The sequence below is a fragment of the Myotis myotis genome, unplaced genomic scaffold (assembly GCF_014108235.1).
Source record: "Myotis myotis isolate mMyoMyo1 unplaced genomic scaffold, mMyoMyo1.p scaffold_m19_p_18, whole genome shotgun sequence".
Classification (NCBI taxonomy): Eukaryota; Metazoa; Chordata; class Mammalia; order Chiroptera; family Vespertilionidae; genus Myotis; species Myotis myotis.
In genome coordinates, this window is record NW_023416322.1 from 30,829,475 (window position 1) to 30,845,936 (window position 16,462).

At 50.0% G+C, this 16,462-nt stretch overlaps 1 protein-coding gene across 1 annotated transcript; it reads left to right on the plus strand.

Moving 5' to 3' along the window:
- The first annotated feature begins 1,882 nt into the window (after positions 1–1,882).
- Positions 1,883–9,181, plus strand: RIIAD1 (regulatory subunit of type II PKA R-subunit domain containing 1). Its single transcript, XM_036344948.1, has 5 exons — positions 1,883–1,996; positions 2,474–2,550; positions 7,236–7,282; positions 8,372–8,499; positions 9,068–9,181. The coding sequence occupies exons 1-4, from the start codon at positions 1,913–1,915 to the stop codon at positions 8,440–8,442; spliced, it is 279 nt and encodes a 92-aa protein (XP_036200841.1). The 5' UTR covers positions 1,883–1,912; the 3' UTR covers positions 8,443–8,499; positions 9,068–9,181.
- The last annotated feature ends 7,281 nt before the right edge of the window (positions 9,182–16,462 follow it).

The following is a 16,462-nucleotide window of genomic DNA, read 5'->3' on the forward strand; positions in this document are numbered from 1 at the left end:
AGGGGAGGGCAGAGGGACTCTGAGAGGAAATTAAATTTTTTATTAAAAAAATATATTGTTGCCCTAACTGGTTTGGCTCAGTGGATAGAGCGTAGGCCTGGGGACTGAAGGGTCCCAGGTTCGATTCCACTTAAGGGAACCGTGTGCCTTGGTTGCGGGCACATCCTCAGTAGGGGGTGTGCAGGAGGCAGCTGATCGATGTTTCTAGTTCTCTATCCCTCTCCCTTCCTCTCTGTAAAAAATAAAATATATATATAAAGTTGAAAGTCCCCCAGAAATTACTTTTAATAATATTTTTTATTTCATTGATGTATAGCCAAAATATTATTCAACATGTAATCAATATAAAGATTATTAATGAGATACATTACATTTTTTTTTACTAAGTCTTCACATCTAGTGTGTATTTTACACTCACACCACATCTGACACAGCAACATTTCACGTGCTCAGGGGGCACAGGTGGCTTGCGGTGACCACACTGAATGGTGCAGGTCTAGAGGCTCCACCATTCACTACTCTGGGGGGTAGAGGGTGGAGAGAGACAGGTCTTGGCCAACAGGAACCATCGCCTCTGATTAATCTCTGCTCCTGCCTGAAAAAAAATCACTTCCGACAGATGGCAGCTTATCTACCTCTCATTCTACTAACTCTCTCTCCAGAAAAACACAAACAACCAAAGGGATTACTAACTGGATGGGGTTCTTGGAAACAGGCCAGTAGCCACGACCTAATCTGCTTCTTTTGGGTTTTTCTGGGCTTGGGAACTGCCAACATTTTCACTTCTTCTTTTAAAATATGTTTTTATTCATTTTAGAGAAGAAGGGAGAGGGATAGAGAGGGAAATGTGGACGAAAGGCTGCCTCCTGCAGGCTCCCCACTGAGGATCGAGCCCCAAAGCCCAGGCCTGGGCCCTGACCTGGAATCAAACCGGCAGCCTCTGGGCGCCTGGGATGACGCTCAACCAACTGAGCCATGTCGGCCAGCGCAACATTTTCACTCTTTTCCTCAGTTTGCCAAGAGGCTAGAGGCAGACCACCGAGAGACCCCAAGGCCAAGGCCTAACGCAGGGCTTGCTTCTCCGGCTCTGCCCTTGCTCATTGGGCAGCTGATCCCCCTTTTGGGCTCTTCTCTGGCTCGCAGAAGACGCTGCTGGGCAGGCTCCCTGGGGGCGTGGAAAAGCGCATGGACCGCCAGGCTCCTGCCCTTCCCAGGGTGTTATTTGCAGCTCTCCGGCTTTATGTTTTGCTTCCCTTCTTAATCAGATACTAGAAGAACGCACCTGGAAGGCCGACTGCCTTTCCCCGCTTCTACTCAGCTGGAAGAAATAATTTAGAATTTATGAGGATCAAGTTAACCTACACAAGAAAGTGAGTCCAGGAGGGGAGACTTCGGGCAGGATGTTCCCCCAGGTCCTTTCCAGCATCTTTAGTCTGAGACTGTTTCTTCCTTTGCAGGACGCAGCTCACTCCACCCTGCGGGTGCTTCCGTGTTAAGAAGCCAATAGTTGAATGTCGGGGGTGTACGGGGCAGGGGGAGGGGTTCGGCTTCCCGGCGGGCGGAGAGGGAAAAGCCTGGATTCTCTTTCCCTGCTACCAGGCTTCACCCAGCTTCTGCCCAAGACAGGGTCAGGATCCAGATTCTGGGAGACTGCCTTTCCAGCTTTGCTCTAGAAATAGGAAATGAACTATTTGAACGTGGGGGATGTCGAGAAGAAGGGCTCATTGCATATACAATCAAGCCGGGAAATAAGTCCCCAAATTTGGGGAAGGAAGTCCTTGTAGAGAGACCCTCCCGAGCTCAGTCCTCAGCTCCGAATTGCGGCTGGAGAGGGGCGGGCTTGGGGGCGGGGCCGGGGCCGGGAGGGGCGGGGCGTCCTCCGCGCGCCCGTCGCCTTGACGACCACGACAAGATGACGACGCTGGAGGACGGGCAGCTGGGGCCTGACCCCGGGGCGCTGAGCCCCGAGCAGCTGGAGAAGCTGCGCGACTACAAGGTGGGTGCGCTTCCGCCCTCGCCTCCAGCCAAGCGCGGCTCCCCCAGGATAAGGGCCGAGACAGGGAGGAGAACCCCGAGAGAGGGGAGCCTGTTCCCGACCAAGAGGGGAAGGCCCGGGGAGAACCCCGGCGGATCCCTGGACGGGGCTCTGGGGGGCGCCTCAAAGTGCAGGAAGAACTAACATAGGGACCTGGACCAAGAAATGGGCCGAAATGACTGACCGATACGTTAACTCAGATACAAACCAGGTGTTCCCGGCAATGGAGACGCGACTGTAGTTAAGGCGCTTCAGGCCGAGCAGGAGGCAGCATGGAGCTGTTGATCTTAAGACAACAGGGCCGAACTGTTCAACTGTCCTGCGCGAGGGAGGGCCGGGTAAAAGCGCGCGTTGCTCCCCAGCCCTTCACACCACCAGGGCTTGAACCCCGAAATCTGCCTCCTCACGGAGCATGTGACGCTTTGCTCTGGTCCCCAGATTCAGACGCGGATTGCTAACGAAAAGTACCTAAGATCCCACGAAGAAGTGGAGCTGCTGCTAAGGGGTTTCTACAGGTAGGTGGCATTCCAGGCTGGCATGGAGCAACGAGTGGCAACACTGTGCCCAACCCGGGGAAGGATGAGCGTGAGGGACTCCCTTCTTTAAGCACCCCTATCGCTTCCTGCTGGCCTGAAAGTTACAAAATAGCCCAAGGTTTAATTTTTCCCAGCTCTGGGATTTGAGGCATCCAGGGTTTTCTTGAGTTATCTCTAGAGGTTTCCTTCAGTTACCTCTAAAGTCTCAACAATATTAATATTCATTCACTGTAGCTGTCAGGGTAACTATATACCTTGTGACACTTGGAAGAAGGAAGCGGGCTTTGTGAAACTCAATGGGCAGCGGTTCTCAACCTTCCTAATGCCGAGACCCTTTAATACAGTTCCTCATGTTGTGGTGACCCCCAAGTTCATTGTTACAAATTGAACATAATTAAAGCATAGTGATCAATCGCAAAAACAATATGTAATTATGTATGTGTTTTCCGATGGTCTTAGGCGACCCCTGTGAAAGGGTCGTTTGACCCCCAAAGGGGTCGCGACCCACAGGTTGAGAACCGCTGGCATAGAACATCATTCTCTATCAGAGACTCTTAATGAAATCATTAGAACTTTTAAAAAATTCAGGTGTCTGGCCTTTCCCTACCTGAGAACATAGTTGCAGAAAGACTGAGAGTTGAGTCACTCCTCTGTAAGTCTTGGGGGAAAGACCATTTTCCTTCATCTCCTGGAACATGTCTCTCCCCCCGCCCCCACACACACTGCCTTTCAGTATGGCATTGGTTTGAGTAGAAAAGTCTCCTAATGGGGTGAAAGACAAAGAGCCGAGGGGGAGCAGCAAGGGGTGAAAACAATAGAACAGAACGATCTCAAATACTGTTTGGCTATAACCGCGTCGGCAAGGTTTAAATAATAATAATGGCTTCCATTTGCAGGCACCGTGTTGGTGTCCGACATCAGCAGTTATCACACTGTACTGTAATTGCATTGTCGATCTTCCGTTTCTCTCCCCGGACCAAAGCTCTAAGCTGGTGGAGCCATGTTTGGTGTCCCCCGTGCCCACACAGGGACGGCATTGGTACACTCCTGCTGATCCTCTCAGCGACTCTTATCGTCTCTTCCATTTTACAGGCTTTCAGGTTAAGTTCTGAGAGGTGAAGTACCGCCTCCAAGTTGCTCAAGTAGGACCCAAGCCCCTGTTTTTCCCACTTTGTTGCCTTGCACGTGGGAGCTGGGACGCCGGTGGGCTCTCCTCCTCTCTGATCAAAAGAAGACCTGAGAGGTGTCTTCTTTCCCCAGGCCCCTTTGTTTTTCCCGGATTTCACCATTCTTTATATTTTAGCCATTTCTCCAAGTGGCAGCAGATTCTCAGAGGGCAGGAAGGGAAAGAGCAAGGGAAAACTGAAACCTGTCTGTGAAGGTTGGGTCTAGGGCAGTGGTTCTCAACCTTGGCTGCACATTAGAATCACCTGGAAATCTTTTTAAAATCCTGATTTCTGGGCCTCATCCTCCAGAAATTCTGTTTCTTTGTTATGGGGTGGGGCCACAACATTAGTAACAAAGAAACAGAATTTCCGGATAATGAAGCCCAGAAATCAGGATTTTAAAAAGATTCCCAGGTGATTCTAATGTGCAGCCAAGGTTGAGAACCACTGGTCTAGGGCAGTGGTCGGCAAACTCATTAGTCAACAGAGCCAAATATCAACAGTACAACAATTGAAATTTCTTTTGAGAGCCAAATTTTTTAAACTTAAACTATATAGGTAGGTACATTGTTATTAACTTAATTAGGGTGCGCCTAAGGCTTAGGAAGAGCCACACTCAAGGGGTCAAAGAGCCGCATGTGGCTCGAGAGCTGCAGTTTGCCAACCACGGGTCTAGGGTAAGGCCTGGGCAAAAGATAGTTTAGGGAGTCCTCTGTCAATGTCAGCCCTGGGGGTCAGGCCATCACTTTTTGTACCTTTTTTTCCCTTAAATATATTTTTATTGAATTCAGAGAGGAAGGGAGAGGGAGAGATAGAAACATCAATGATCAATCATTGATGGGCTGCCTCCTGCATGCCCCACACTAGGGACTGAGCCTGAAACCCGGACATGTGCTCTGGGAATCAAACCTTGACCTCCTGGTTCATAGGTAGACACTCAACTGAGCCATGCTGCTGGGCTGTACCTTTTTTTCTAAAGGGAAATAAGAATAATGGCCTTCCTATCGTGGGGAGCTTGCAATCCAAGTTAGAAATAATTCCATCGGGAGATAGATGATAAAAGCTTGAATCAAATCACCGTCTGTCTGTGTTGTTCACAAATGGAAGGATTAGAATCCTTGGGGGGTGAATGAAGAGGGCGTTGATTTGTCACCTACCTGTCAGGGATGGCCCTGCTTCTCTTCCAGGGAGTTTCCAGGAGCTGGACCTCTGTGCCTAGCTGTTAGGGCAGCCGAGGCACCTTGCCTTTCCTTCCTCATCACCCCCTCCCCCAGGCCAGGGAGGGCACCAGGCTTTCCCATTCGCTGTTCCCTGTTCCCGAACTCCCCACAGGAAACCCTCCTGGCCCCTTTTAGGCCTTTCTCTTTCTGGGGGGGGGCGGGGGAGGTGGGAGGGGGAGAGGAAGTGTTTGAAGTTTGGGTTGCTCTTGGTGTTCTTGTTATTTCCCTTGGGTGGTGCCAGGATGAACCAGAATCAGGCCCTCTTCTGTACTGGATGCTTCCGACCGTCCTTCCAGTGAAGGAGAGGAAGGGAGGAGAGGGGGCGGAATCCTGGGCAGCACACCGGTCTTCCCTGTGGTGCAGGTCTCTGCTCTGGACTCACTCCACACCACCAGAAGCTCCGGACTGTTTTTGTTGGGAAGCAAGCTCCGCACTTGGGTTTTCTGATCCTAGTGATTTAGGGCCATTCAGCCACAGTTCTCTAGTCTATACTCATACACAGAGTGTACAGAACTCCCTTTTAAAAAGTATGGTTTTTTAAATTGATTTTTAGAGAGAGAGGAAGGGAGAGGCATAAAGAGATAGAAACATCGATGAGAGAGGAGCATCATTGATGGGCTGCCTCCTGCACACCCCCTACTGGGGGTTGAGCCCGCAACCTGGGCATGTGCCCTGACCAGGAATGGAACCGGTGACCTTTTGGTTCCTGGGTCAACCACTGAGCCACATGGGCTGGGTCAGAACTCTTAATACCTTGAATTTTGAACCTGAAAAATGGAAAGAGTAGGGATTTAGGCACCCAGAGAGTTCAGGTTTTAGGCTGGAGATATGATAGCAAAGAGTGAAATTTGAGAAAGGCTTTATTAAATGTTAGATTGACGAATCTTCCCCAATACAGCACTGACCATATCATTCTTTGGCTGGAAAAATCTTCAGTGGATCCATTCCATCGCTTTTAAAAACCAAACCCAAAACCATTCTATTGAAATACAGAGTACAGAAAAGTGGCATATCCTGACCCGGATCCATTTCACAAGCTGGGACACACGGGCACCAGCGTCCAGATCAAGGACTGGAACCCGACTAGCACCCCAGGCCCTTCCGGTCACTTCCCCCCAAAAGGTCGCCAGCATCCTGACTTCTAAGAGCACAAATCTGGTTTGCCTTTATATACGTGGATTTCTGTAATCTGTCCTCTATTGTGCCTGGCTTCTTTTCCCAACAGTATCTCGTAGATCCCCATTCCCTGTTCTGTCTCGTATTCCACCGTGTGACTCTGCCACACTTTATTTATGCACCGCCACTGTCTTTTCAACTGAGTATAAATGTCTCTCCCAGGCCTTCATGAACCCACCATAGAGCCTCCTTAGCTTCCCACTACTCCCTTCTTGTGCCCCTACTCTGGCCAGACCGGACCGCCCTGATCATTCCACTGACCCCCATGGAGGGGCACTGACGCTCCTTGTGTGCCCTTCTGGGTCCTGGGGGTACAAAGGTGGATACAACCCAGTACCTGCCCTGGGGGAGTTCACCATCGATAGACCACCACGGGGTTTCACTTCCCAGCCGCTGTGCTTGGGGCTTGCCTGGGTCTGGCATGCTCTTGTCCCTCAGCCCTTGTCCTGCGCGGAAACCCCATGTGCACCTCAAGGCTCCTCTCAAGCGCCAGCTCTGCGGAGATGTTGGGGTCCTGCTCTCATAGCCTCCTGTCCCTGCCTCCCACACACTACTCTCCTCCTCTGGCACTGCCTGGAGGTGGCCTGTTGGACACTCGGGAACTTACCCATTGCCTTTATCTTGACTGTAATTTCTTTAAGGTGGGGCTACATTTTATCTTTAAAAATATCCCAACCTCTCTCATCTAGTGCAGTTATTTACACACAGTCTGTGCTCACTAGTTCTCAAGCTGAAGTGGAAGAGAAGAAGGGAAGCAAAATCCTTCGTGGTTGAGGCCCAGGCCCTCTAGTAGAGCTGGGGAGGCTGGGCAAAACCCAGGCCCTCTCTCCCTTTCGTCACTTGCTTTCTGAACTCGGGCCAACGATTAACCCTTTGAAGGCTTGGGGCTTCATGGTGGAACCTACTCAGGAGACGGCGGGCTTGCAGTCTGCCCCGCTGCCCTCATCTTTGCTGCCCGCCCTGGCTCTGTCTCTGGTTCTGGGAACACGTTTGCTGAACACGTGACAAGCTTCCTCTGGCTGCAGCACAACCTCACCTGGCCACAGCCGCCGGCCATAAAGCCTGCTTTCCCCCCCTACCCCTGTCCCTTCATGTTTTCCAGAGAAATGTTTCTGAAGAGGCCAGAAAACATCCGAGAATTTGCTGCAGGTGAGTAAGGCGGGGCCCATTCCGAGTGTTTGATAAACCAGCCCAAGGAGCATTCTTGTGAATTTAGACTCGGACAAGCCCAGGGTTCTCCCTACAAGTCTGGGCCATGTCTTCACCCGGTGCCCCCCAAGGGAGCTCTCTTCAGAAGGCTCTTTCGTCCATGGTCGTTTCCTCAAAATGGGGACAGGTAAGAAGGGAGGCAGAACTTGCTTGCGGCGAGGGTTAAGGATTTTGAGATTCCATCCCTGGGAATCTGGAAGCAGGGCCCGCCCCGGCTGCACATGAGAATCACCTGGGAGCTTTTAAAACACGGAGGCCAGGCCCACCCGGAGGTCTGTACTTAATTAGCCTGGGGTGGGGCTTGGCCTCCGCAGTTTTAAAGGCTCCCCAGGTGACTCTAATGGGCTCCACTGCCCCGAGCTGGCTTAAGGTCAGTGGTATCTAGAGGGGAGGGGCCGGGCTGGGCGGGTTCTTGGGCCCTGGGAGCCCTGGGAGTTGGTTACATCCGCCAACCATTTCCAACGGATCCGAAGTACGTCTTTGCTGCCACCTCAGATGCAGATGCTGCCTCGGGTTCACATTATGCTGTGAGTCTAACACCCGCTTCTGTCCTCATTCTCCCAGAGCCTGTCTCCTCAGAGAGGATATTCTCAGAGAGGGCGTGGCAGGCAGAGGCAGGGCTGGCAGGCCCAGTGGAGACAAGAATAACACTTGGCATTTATTTGGGCCCCAAGATGGGCCGGGAGCAGAAAAGCCAGAGCTCAGCCCTCCGGTGGCTCCCTGGGCGTCAGCAAGCCCAGGAGGGCGGTGTGGAGGGAGGGGGCCGCCCCGTGGAAGCTCTTCCTGGGAACGCTGGCTGGCCCTGGCGGGCCCAGGACGGCTGGGGAGGGAGGTGCAGGCAGCGGTGTGGGGTGGTGGTAAAGGGGGCAGTGATTTCAGGAGTTGCTGTGACATCTCATTGCAGCAAAGCGGGGCCGCTAGTCACAGCCGGCTAAGACCGAGCCGGCCTAACATTTTAGCAGAGTAAGCTGCCCCCCAGCCTTTGTCTCTTGGGCTTAGATGATTTCTTCTCTTTGATTCTTATCCCAGACTATTTCACGGATCCAAGACTTCCCAACAAGATTCACACGCAGCTAATTAAGCAGAAGAAAGAGGCTTAATTAGCAGAATCACGATGCTCAGCTGCTGAGGGAGACCAGAAAGGATCCAGCCTGGGGGTGGGTGTCAACCTCTTTGCAGACAGAGGCTCCTTTACTCTTGTGAACAGAAGCCCTGGCTTTCTGGGCCCAGGGTGTGAAAGAAAGCAAACGGAGAAGCAGAAGTTTCATGCCAGTGTTTCGTTTTCTTGGCACTATTTTGGGGATTAGGGAGTGAGGAGAGGCACAGGGTGTGTCTAGCATGTCTTCGTTCTGTAGTGAAAGGAAGTGGGAGTAGTGAGGGGTAGAGAGAGTGACAGGGGGATGGGGGTGGGACCTGCTGGGATCCAGCCCAGCCCTTGCTCTCTGATTGCAGAATCGCAGAGTGCTCTGCTCTGCAGACGCCTTCTCCCCCGAGTCCTTGGTGGTGGGGCCAAGAGGCCCTGGGAAAGGTGGGAGCACTTGCCCTCTGCATCTGGGATTGGGCGCTTTCCTCCCCTTCAAACCAGGCGAGGCCATTAGGGCCGCCACACATTTCACAGGCAGGATGATCTGAAGTGATTTCCAAGGTTGGGTTTTTTTTCTCTTTTTAATGGGAGGTGGGAGAAAGCCGCAGTCCGGATTTAGCAGAACCATTTCTGTCTTGCAGGACATCTGGAAGTGAGAGTCTGTTGTCATCAGTGTGGGTTTCCAAGCTGCCTTGGGCTCTGTCTACTTCGCAAAGGCTTTTAAAGACACATTAAAAACAGACCTTCCTGCTGTCTCTGCTTCATTTCACTCAGAAGGAGGGCGGCGTCCTTTGGGGGAGGGCTGCGCTGCCCCGGCTTCGACCTGGGAGGCAGTAGGCCTCTCGGGGCAGCAGCTGTTTCCACCTGTGGCCCGCTAGGTGGACTCCCCACCCCTCCAGACCACCCACTCCCAGAGCCAAGAGTGGATGGAAGAACAGGGCTGGGGACCCTGAGGCCCACAGCTGGTGGTGCTGAACCAGGCCGCCCTTCCTCGATGGCTTTTGTTCTCTCTTGATCTTACCTCCTGGGTTACTGTGCAGAGTGTGCAGGTGATTAACTTTTATTTCCAGAGAGACCATAAGAGGAATTGGGCTGGAAGGACAGCCAGGGAGAATGAGGTTAGACATAGCGAACCCACCCAGGGTCAGTGAATCCTGTGAAGTGTGAGCCTAACAGGTGACTCAGGGGTGGGAGACCTTGTTCTTGAGGATTTTTAGAAACGAGACCTCCATCCATTTGGTTTTCAGCTAAAAGGCAGGGGCATGGACCAGTGGCGTTAGGAAGTCCTTTCCAGGCCGGGAGGCATGGGTGTTGCCTGTTTATGTCGTGCCTGGCCTCCGTCACCCACTGGCTCCACTGTACGAAGCACCTGTCACCTGTGTGTCACTTGTCAACATCACCATGGCAACAGAAGCACAGCCCAAAGCAGAGACTGCATTTCCCTGTCCCTACCTGTCTTGTTCTCAGCTGCAGTAGTAGAAAGGCCAACAAAATAGAGCATTTAGATAACTATTAAAAACCACATATAGTAAAGCTTTGGAATAGGAACCTGAAGCGTTGTTTTAAGTGCTTTCAGACTCACACATCAGTGGCTATTGCTCTGTTTAGAAAATCCTAACGAAGTCTTTAGCAAAAAACAAAAACAAAGAACAAAACACATTCACTGAGGGCCTTTGGTGTGCAGTGTTGTATTAGACACTCTTGGAACCCTTCTTGGGAGAAGCCACCTGCAATAATATAGGAAAAGATAAAAGAAAGAGCACCAGGGCTCACAGGAGCTGGCCTGTGATGGGTAAGAAAGGATTTGCAGATGTGGGGAGAGGCGTGGGGCAGCCAGAGTCCCACACGTGCTTCCATTCTGCTGGGCAGATGGTGGTGGCAGACCCCGTTTGTCACCTGCTCCTCATCACCCCTTTCTTCCTTGCTAACAGGACAGCGGTTTTATTGAGGGCCGCAGGGGGCTGGACCCCAAGTGGTGAACTGTATTTATCTAAGCCAACCACAATTATATTCCCCAATTTCCCAGGCTCCCTTGCAGCTAGGGGCAGCCACGTGTCCATGAGCTAGCTACAGGTACGTGTGCTGGGGGTTTCTAGGAAAGCTTTGCTTTCATAACAAAAATATAGGAGGGGGTTGTGACAGATTAAGCTGGTGTAGCCTGCCCTTTTCTCCCCTTTCTCCCTGATTTGAACCTGAATGTGATGTCGAGCTGAGCAGCCATCATAAGGCCTTGAAACGACAAGGAGGGTGAGAGCCAGTCCTCTGCAGAAGACTGAGGCCCTGGCAGCATCGTGGAGCAACCGGACAGCCCGGCACTCACCTGCCTTCAGACGTGGCAAGTGAGGAAAATAAATCTCTAATTTGTTTTGAAGTAAAGACCAGAGTTTAAATCCTGACGCACCACTTACTAGATGTGTGGTCTTGGCTGTGCCACTTAACTTGTTATCATTAAGTTTCTCATCTGTAAACTTAGAGGTGATACCCACCTCTCGGGGCTGTTGGATTAAGGATGAAGAATGTTTGCTACGTACTGGCATGTGGGAGATGCTCACTAGGAGTGTGTCCTATTGGAAGAGTGCAAAATGCAAGGGCGGAGCAGTGGGAAAGGTGGGGACAAATCACAAAGGGCGACCCCTTTGGGCGTTAGACAAAGGAGGCTCGTTTTTTATCATGTGGGCAATGGAGAGCCAGCAGAGCATTTTCAGCCAACAGGAGTCAATGAAGAGATTTGTATTTAGAAAGTGTCATACTCTGGAAGACAAATTAGAGTAAACTGAGACTAGACTGGAAAGACCGGTAGGGAGATAAGTGCCGTAGTCCAGTCACTGTCGTCTCTCACCTGCACCAAGGCTTAGCTGTCTCTTTGCTGACTCGCATGTCCACTAAGTCAGCTGAGAATGTATTTAGTTTTATGTAACAAAACCCAAGTTACAGTGTCTTATGCAGATAGGGGTTATTTTTCTCACCTACTAAGGCTGGCTTAGAGGAGGTGGAAAATACAGGAGTTTGGGCTGACATCACACCTGATACCATTATTGCCCATGCTGCCCCCTTTCCTCTGCTCTCTCGCCCACCTGTGGTCACTGAGAAACGGGACTGAGGACAGGGAAGGACCTGGTCCCTGGAGGTGGGAGTGAAGTAGGTGAAGAGCAGTGTGTTGGTGGGTTCCACCCTCACCCACCCCCACAGTTTCCCAGGAGAACCTTGACAGTCTAACCATAATTTTCCACGCAGGCTGCATGTCAGAATCAGGTGGAGATTGTCGTATGCAGATAGGGGGTTATTTTTTTCACCTACTAAGGCTGGCAGTTGGCAGTAGGTTTAATGATGCTGACAGGCACCCAGGCCAGGCTTCCAACTCTCCACTGCTGGCTGTGGCCTGTGACCACCCAGTTTGAGAGGGCCCTGCACTCCCAGCAGCCATTCCTGTGCTCCAAGGGGGGAGAAGGGAGGAGAGCCAGACCAGCTGAGTCCATCCCTTTTTATCAGGAAAGAAAATGTTTCTGAAAATCCTCCCCCCTGTGTCTCAGGGGGTCCTGTGGTTCACCCCAAGTGCAACAGAGACCAGGAAAGGGAACTTTAACTCCTCTAGCTTTTAGAGCAGAGGTTCTCAACCTGTGGGTCGCAACCCCTTTGGGGGTCGAACGACCCTTTCACAGGGGTCGCCGAAGACCATCAGAAAACACAAATATAATTACATATTGTTTTTGTGATTAATCACTATGCTTTAATTATGGTCAATTTGTAACAATGAAAATACATCCTGCATATCAGATATTTACATTATGATTCATAACAGTAGCAAAATTACAGTTATGAAGTAGCAACGAAAATTATGGTTGGGGGTCACCACAACATGAAGAACTGTATTAAAGGGTCGTGGCATTAGGAAGGTTGAGAACCACTGTTTTAGAGCAAAAGGTGGCAAGAGAAGAGTGGGAGCAGCTAAGTTAGCCACAGAGCAGTGTCGGCCCACCTGCATCCCTGACTCATTTCCCATGTCACAGCTAGAATGCTCTTTTAAGAAACCTAAGTCAGAGTATGTCATTCTTCTGCCTAAAACCCTTTGGCAGGCTTCCATGTATTTAAATAAAACCCAGGGGCATGAAGCTTTGCCAGACCTGCACCTCTCTGACTTTATCCCCCTCGCCACACTCCAGCCACGCCCACCTTTTCTCTCTTCCTCCAAACATGCCAAGGTCGTTCCCACTTTAGGGTCTTTGGACTCCGCCTGCATTTCTCCTGCCCAGATCTTCACGGGGCTGGTGGTCCAAGTTGGGGTGCTCTGCAGGGAAGGGAAGAGAGAACTCTGCGAAGAGTAACCCTGCTAAGCAAATAGGGCTTGCTTTTCTCACATGGCAAGTGTGGAGATGGTGGCTGCTGGTGGTGTTCGGCGCCTGCCTCTGAGCAGTTTCCTCTCCTCCTTATGGCCAAGGAGGAGCTGGAGGACCAGGCAGGGACTCTACAGTGAGACTTGTCTTTCTTTTCTGGGAAGCAAAGGCTTCCCTCTGCCCACTCTGCCAACTTCCACTAACATCTCATTGGCCAGGACTGCTTAAGGGAGGCTGAGTATTGAGTAGCCAACAGTATCCTACGTAGCTTCTTGTCACTTTCTCTGAGAGTCCTGACTCCAGCTGAAGAACCTCCCCAGGCACTTAAAAAATATGTAACCCCCCCCCCCCCCGACGCCATTCTCTCATGTCACTGTTTTGTTTTACACAGCACCTACCGCTGTCTCATGTGTCTGGTTTGCTTATTTTCTCATTATTGTCTGTGGCTCCAGCGAAAGCAGGCCTTGTCAGTCTTGTTCATGCCAAGACGGGCCTGCAGTAAGGACGGCCTTGGTCTCACCGTTCAAGGGGTGGGAAGGAAGGACAGCATCCAGAAAGCAAGGCCCTCCCCTAGCTGGGTGGGCCTCTGCTGCCCTCTCCTGGGGAGGCAGAACTCGAGACACCACTGGGAGAATGCCTGTTCTAGGCCTGCGTGGGAAAAGCAGGAGGAAGAGAAACAGGGCTGGGAGTGGGAAAATATTCACAGATTTACAGATTCCTGTAATAGTAAGTTTCTCCCCAAGTTACCAAATCCAGGACCTTATCTCTGGCAGTGCTGCTTCCTGAGCTCCTTAGATGTCTCCTCCTTCAGTGTTGGAAGAAAAGGAATCTTGCCAGGTTGGTAATTCATTTACTTATTTATTCAACAGATATCAGAGCATATTATGTACTCAGGATGCAGTTTGGGGAATAAAACACACTCTTTCCTCAAGGAGTGAAGACAAATCTGTATATATAAAAGGCTAATATGCTAAGGGACAGTCAGGGTAATGATGTCATGTAGCAATGCCCGCCTTCCTTTCCCTAGGGACTAGCCTCCTTGCAGTTTCTTCAGCCAAGGAACACCACTTGCTCTATAGCCAGGTGGAAACATTTCACACTGTAACCAAATGTCTGTGAAGCGTTTTCCCATGCCTCATCTCATTTGATCCTCACAGAAGTCCTGCAGTAGGTTGATAGGAGACTTGGTGGAATCCTATTTTCTTTTCATTAGCCAGAAAATGGAGACTTAGGAAGCTTAGAAACTTGACCTGACTGAAAAGAAGTAAGAAATGGTGGACCTTGAAAATGGCTTCAGGTTTTCTCACTGCACAGAATATAGTCAAACACTGCTGCAGTGAAATATTTTACCCTTTGTTCTCCCTGCATGATCTACAATAATCTGCTTTGTGTTGATATTTACTGCTGTGTTGCTGAGAATTATCTGAAAGAGAAGTTGGGGTGCTTCACTGGGCTGGAAAAAGCTTAGCTAAATCAGAAAGCAGGTCTAATTAAGCAAGTTTATATCTAGAAAAGGCTAAGCTGACCCACACATGCGCAATACATATAAAGCTCTCACTGGTACCAATTGCACGTGTGTGTGTCCATCTGTCGTTGATTGTGAATTTGGTTGACACTTATAAAGGGAAAATAGTGATATTAAAATATTTATTCTAATTAATTTCAATGTGCACGGATTCGTGCACCAGGCCACTAGTAGAGAGATAATTATAATAGTTTCTAAAGTGAAATGATACGAGGAACATCCGATAAGTCATTATGGGTACATAAAGGAGGAGCACTTGACTGGCACTGTGGTGGGGGCACGACAAGGAGGTGACCATAAAATGTGTCCCCACATGGGAACTGAATGCTAACAGTTGAATCGGAATTGTAGGCACCAAGTTACTCTCTCATCCCATAGCTCTCCATTATTAAACCTGAAGGGCAATACTTGTTTCCTCCAAGGAAATTCTGCCTGAAGTCTTCCCTCCTTTGACCTCGGTGTTTGCCTCTTAGCGCCTTGGCTTTCCTAACTGTAAAAAGAGGGGCTGCTACTAGATGTTACCTTCACACACCCTTAACATGACGGAACTCTAAGGATGCTCACATCCGACTTGTAAAAGCGTCTCCCCAGGAGCAGGTTGGCATGTGCAATGAATGTGTAAACCCCGAAGTTTTTCAGCACCCACGGGAAATGCAGCTTGAATGCAGAAGAACCAGGTGCTCTGCATATATTAGCCTCTCACTAAGGGCTTGTTGAAAAGGATCCACTCTCAGCATTCTTACACCACTCCTGTTGTTCTCCTGGGTTGCTGAGTTTATCGATAGGGTGATAGCACGGCCCTTGTGGATTTGTTGTGAGTTGTCACCATACCTGAGCTCGGTAGCCATTTCTAGCCCATAGTAGGCCATAGATAGCGGCTATTATTTCAGGGTAGCAGGACCAATTGGACCTGCACAGGGAACAGTCACTGAGGAGACAGTCACAAGTGTGGCCATGCTGGTGAGAGAGGGTGTAAACCAAAAGTCTTCATGTTGCAGGTTAGGGCTATTTTAGTGTGAAACAGAAAACAGTGCCCATGTCCCCTAGATCATGTGGCCCTGCCCCCTTGTTCTCGTGCCCACTTCCAGGGCTGTGCTCTCTAGGGGAGGATTCTTGCTGCCTCTTCAGTTTCTGGGGGCTCCTGGCCGCATCCCTTCAATCTTCACATGGCCCCTCCTCCGTCCTCATCCTGTGTGTTCACATGCCCACTCTTATGTGATCACATGGCCCAACTCCCTTGAGACCTTGGATGGTCTGTTTCAGGGGTACCACCTCCCTGGTTAGCTGTCTGCCTCTGCTCTCACATCTGTCAACAGTCCCTTTGCCAAAGTCCTTCCAGAAAATCTTTCACATGCGCCATCTTTTTCCAGCTGGGATTGAAAAGGAGACAGAGCAGTCTGTCCAGAGTTCATGCAAGAGATCCAGAGGGGCATATGCTGTCTCTTTAAGGCCCTTCTGAAGGGTAACCAGGTATGGCTCAATGATTCTTTTCTCTGTCTTTATATTCTGTTGTTGAATCCATCCACTGAATTTTTCATTTTATTTTTACAGTTTATTTTATTGATTTTAGAGGAAGGGGGAGAGAACAAGAGCAAGAGAAACATTGATTTGTTGTCCCACTTACTTATACATTCATTGGTTGATTCTTGTATGTACCCCGACTAGGGACTGAACCCACAATCTTGGCATTATCGGATAACACTATACCCAGTTGGCTACCTGGCCAGGGCCTTGTAGTTCTGTTTGTTTGGTTCTCCTTTATAGCTTCTATTTCTTTGTGGAGATCTTTCCATTTCTTTGCTGAAACTATTTTTTTTTCCCATTTGTTTCAAACATGTTCATAATTGCTTGTTGAAGCATTTTTGTCATGGGTACTTTAAAATCTTCATCAGATAATTCTAATATCTGTCATCTCAATCTTTGCATCTATTGTCTTCTTAAAATTCAGTTTGAGATCTTCCTAGTTCTTGGTATATTTTTAAGAATTGGAACTCATTAGGGGGAACGAACATTTTTGTATTTTCTGAGACTGCTTTGGCATGGGAGGGAGGGGACTTCATGCTTCTAGGTGGAAGTGGAATTTGATTCCCTACTTCACCTCCACTGATACCCAAGGTAAGTTGAGCTCTCTTTACTGCTGGTGGATTGCAGCTCTCCTCATGGTCTCCACTAGTATTATG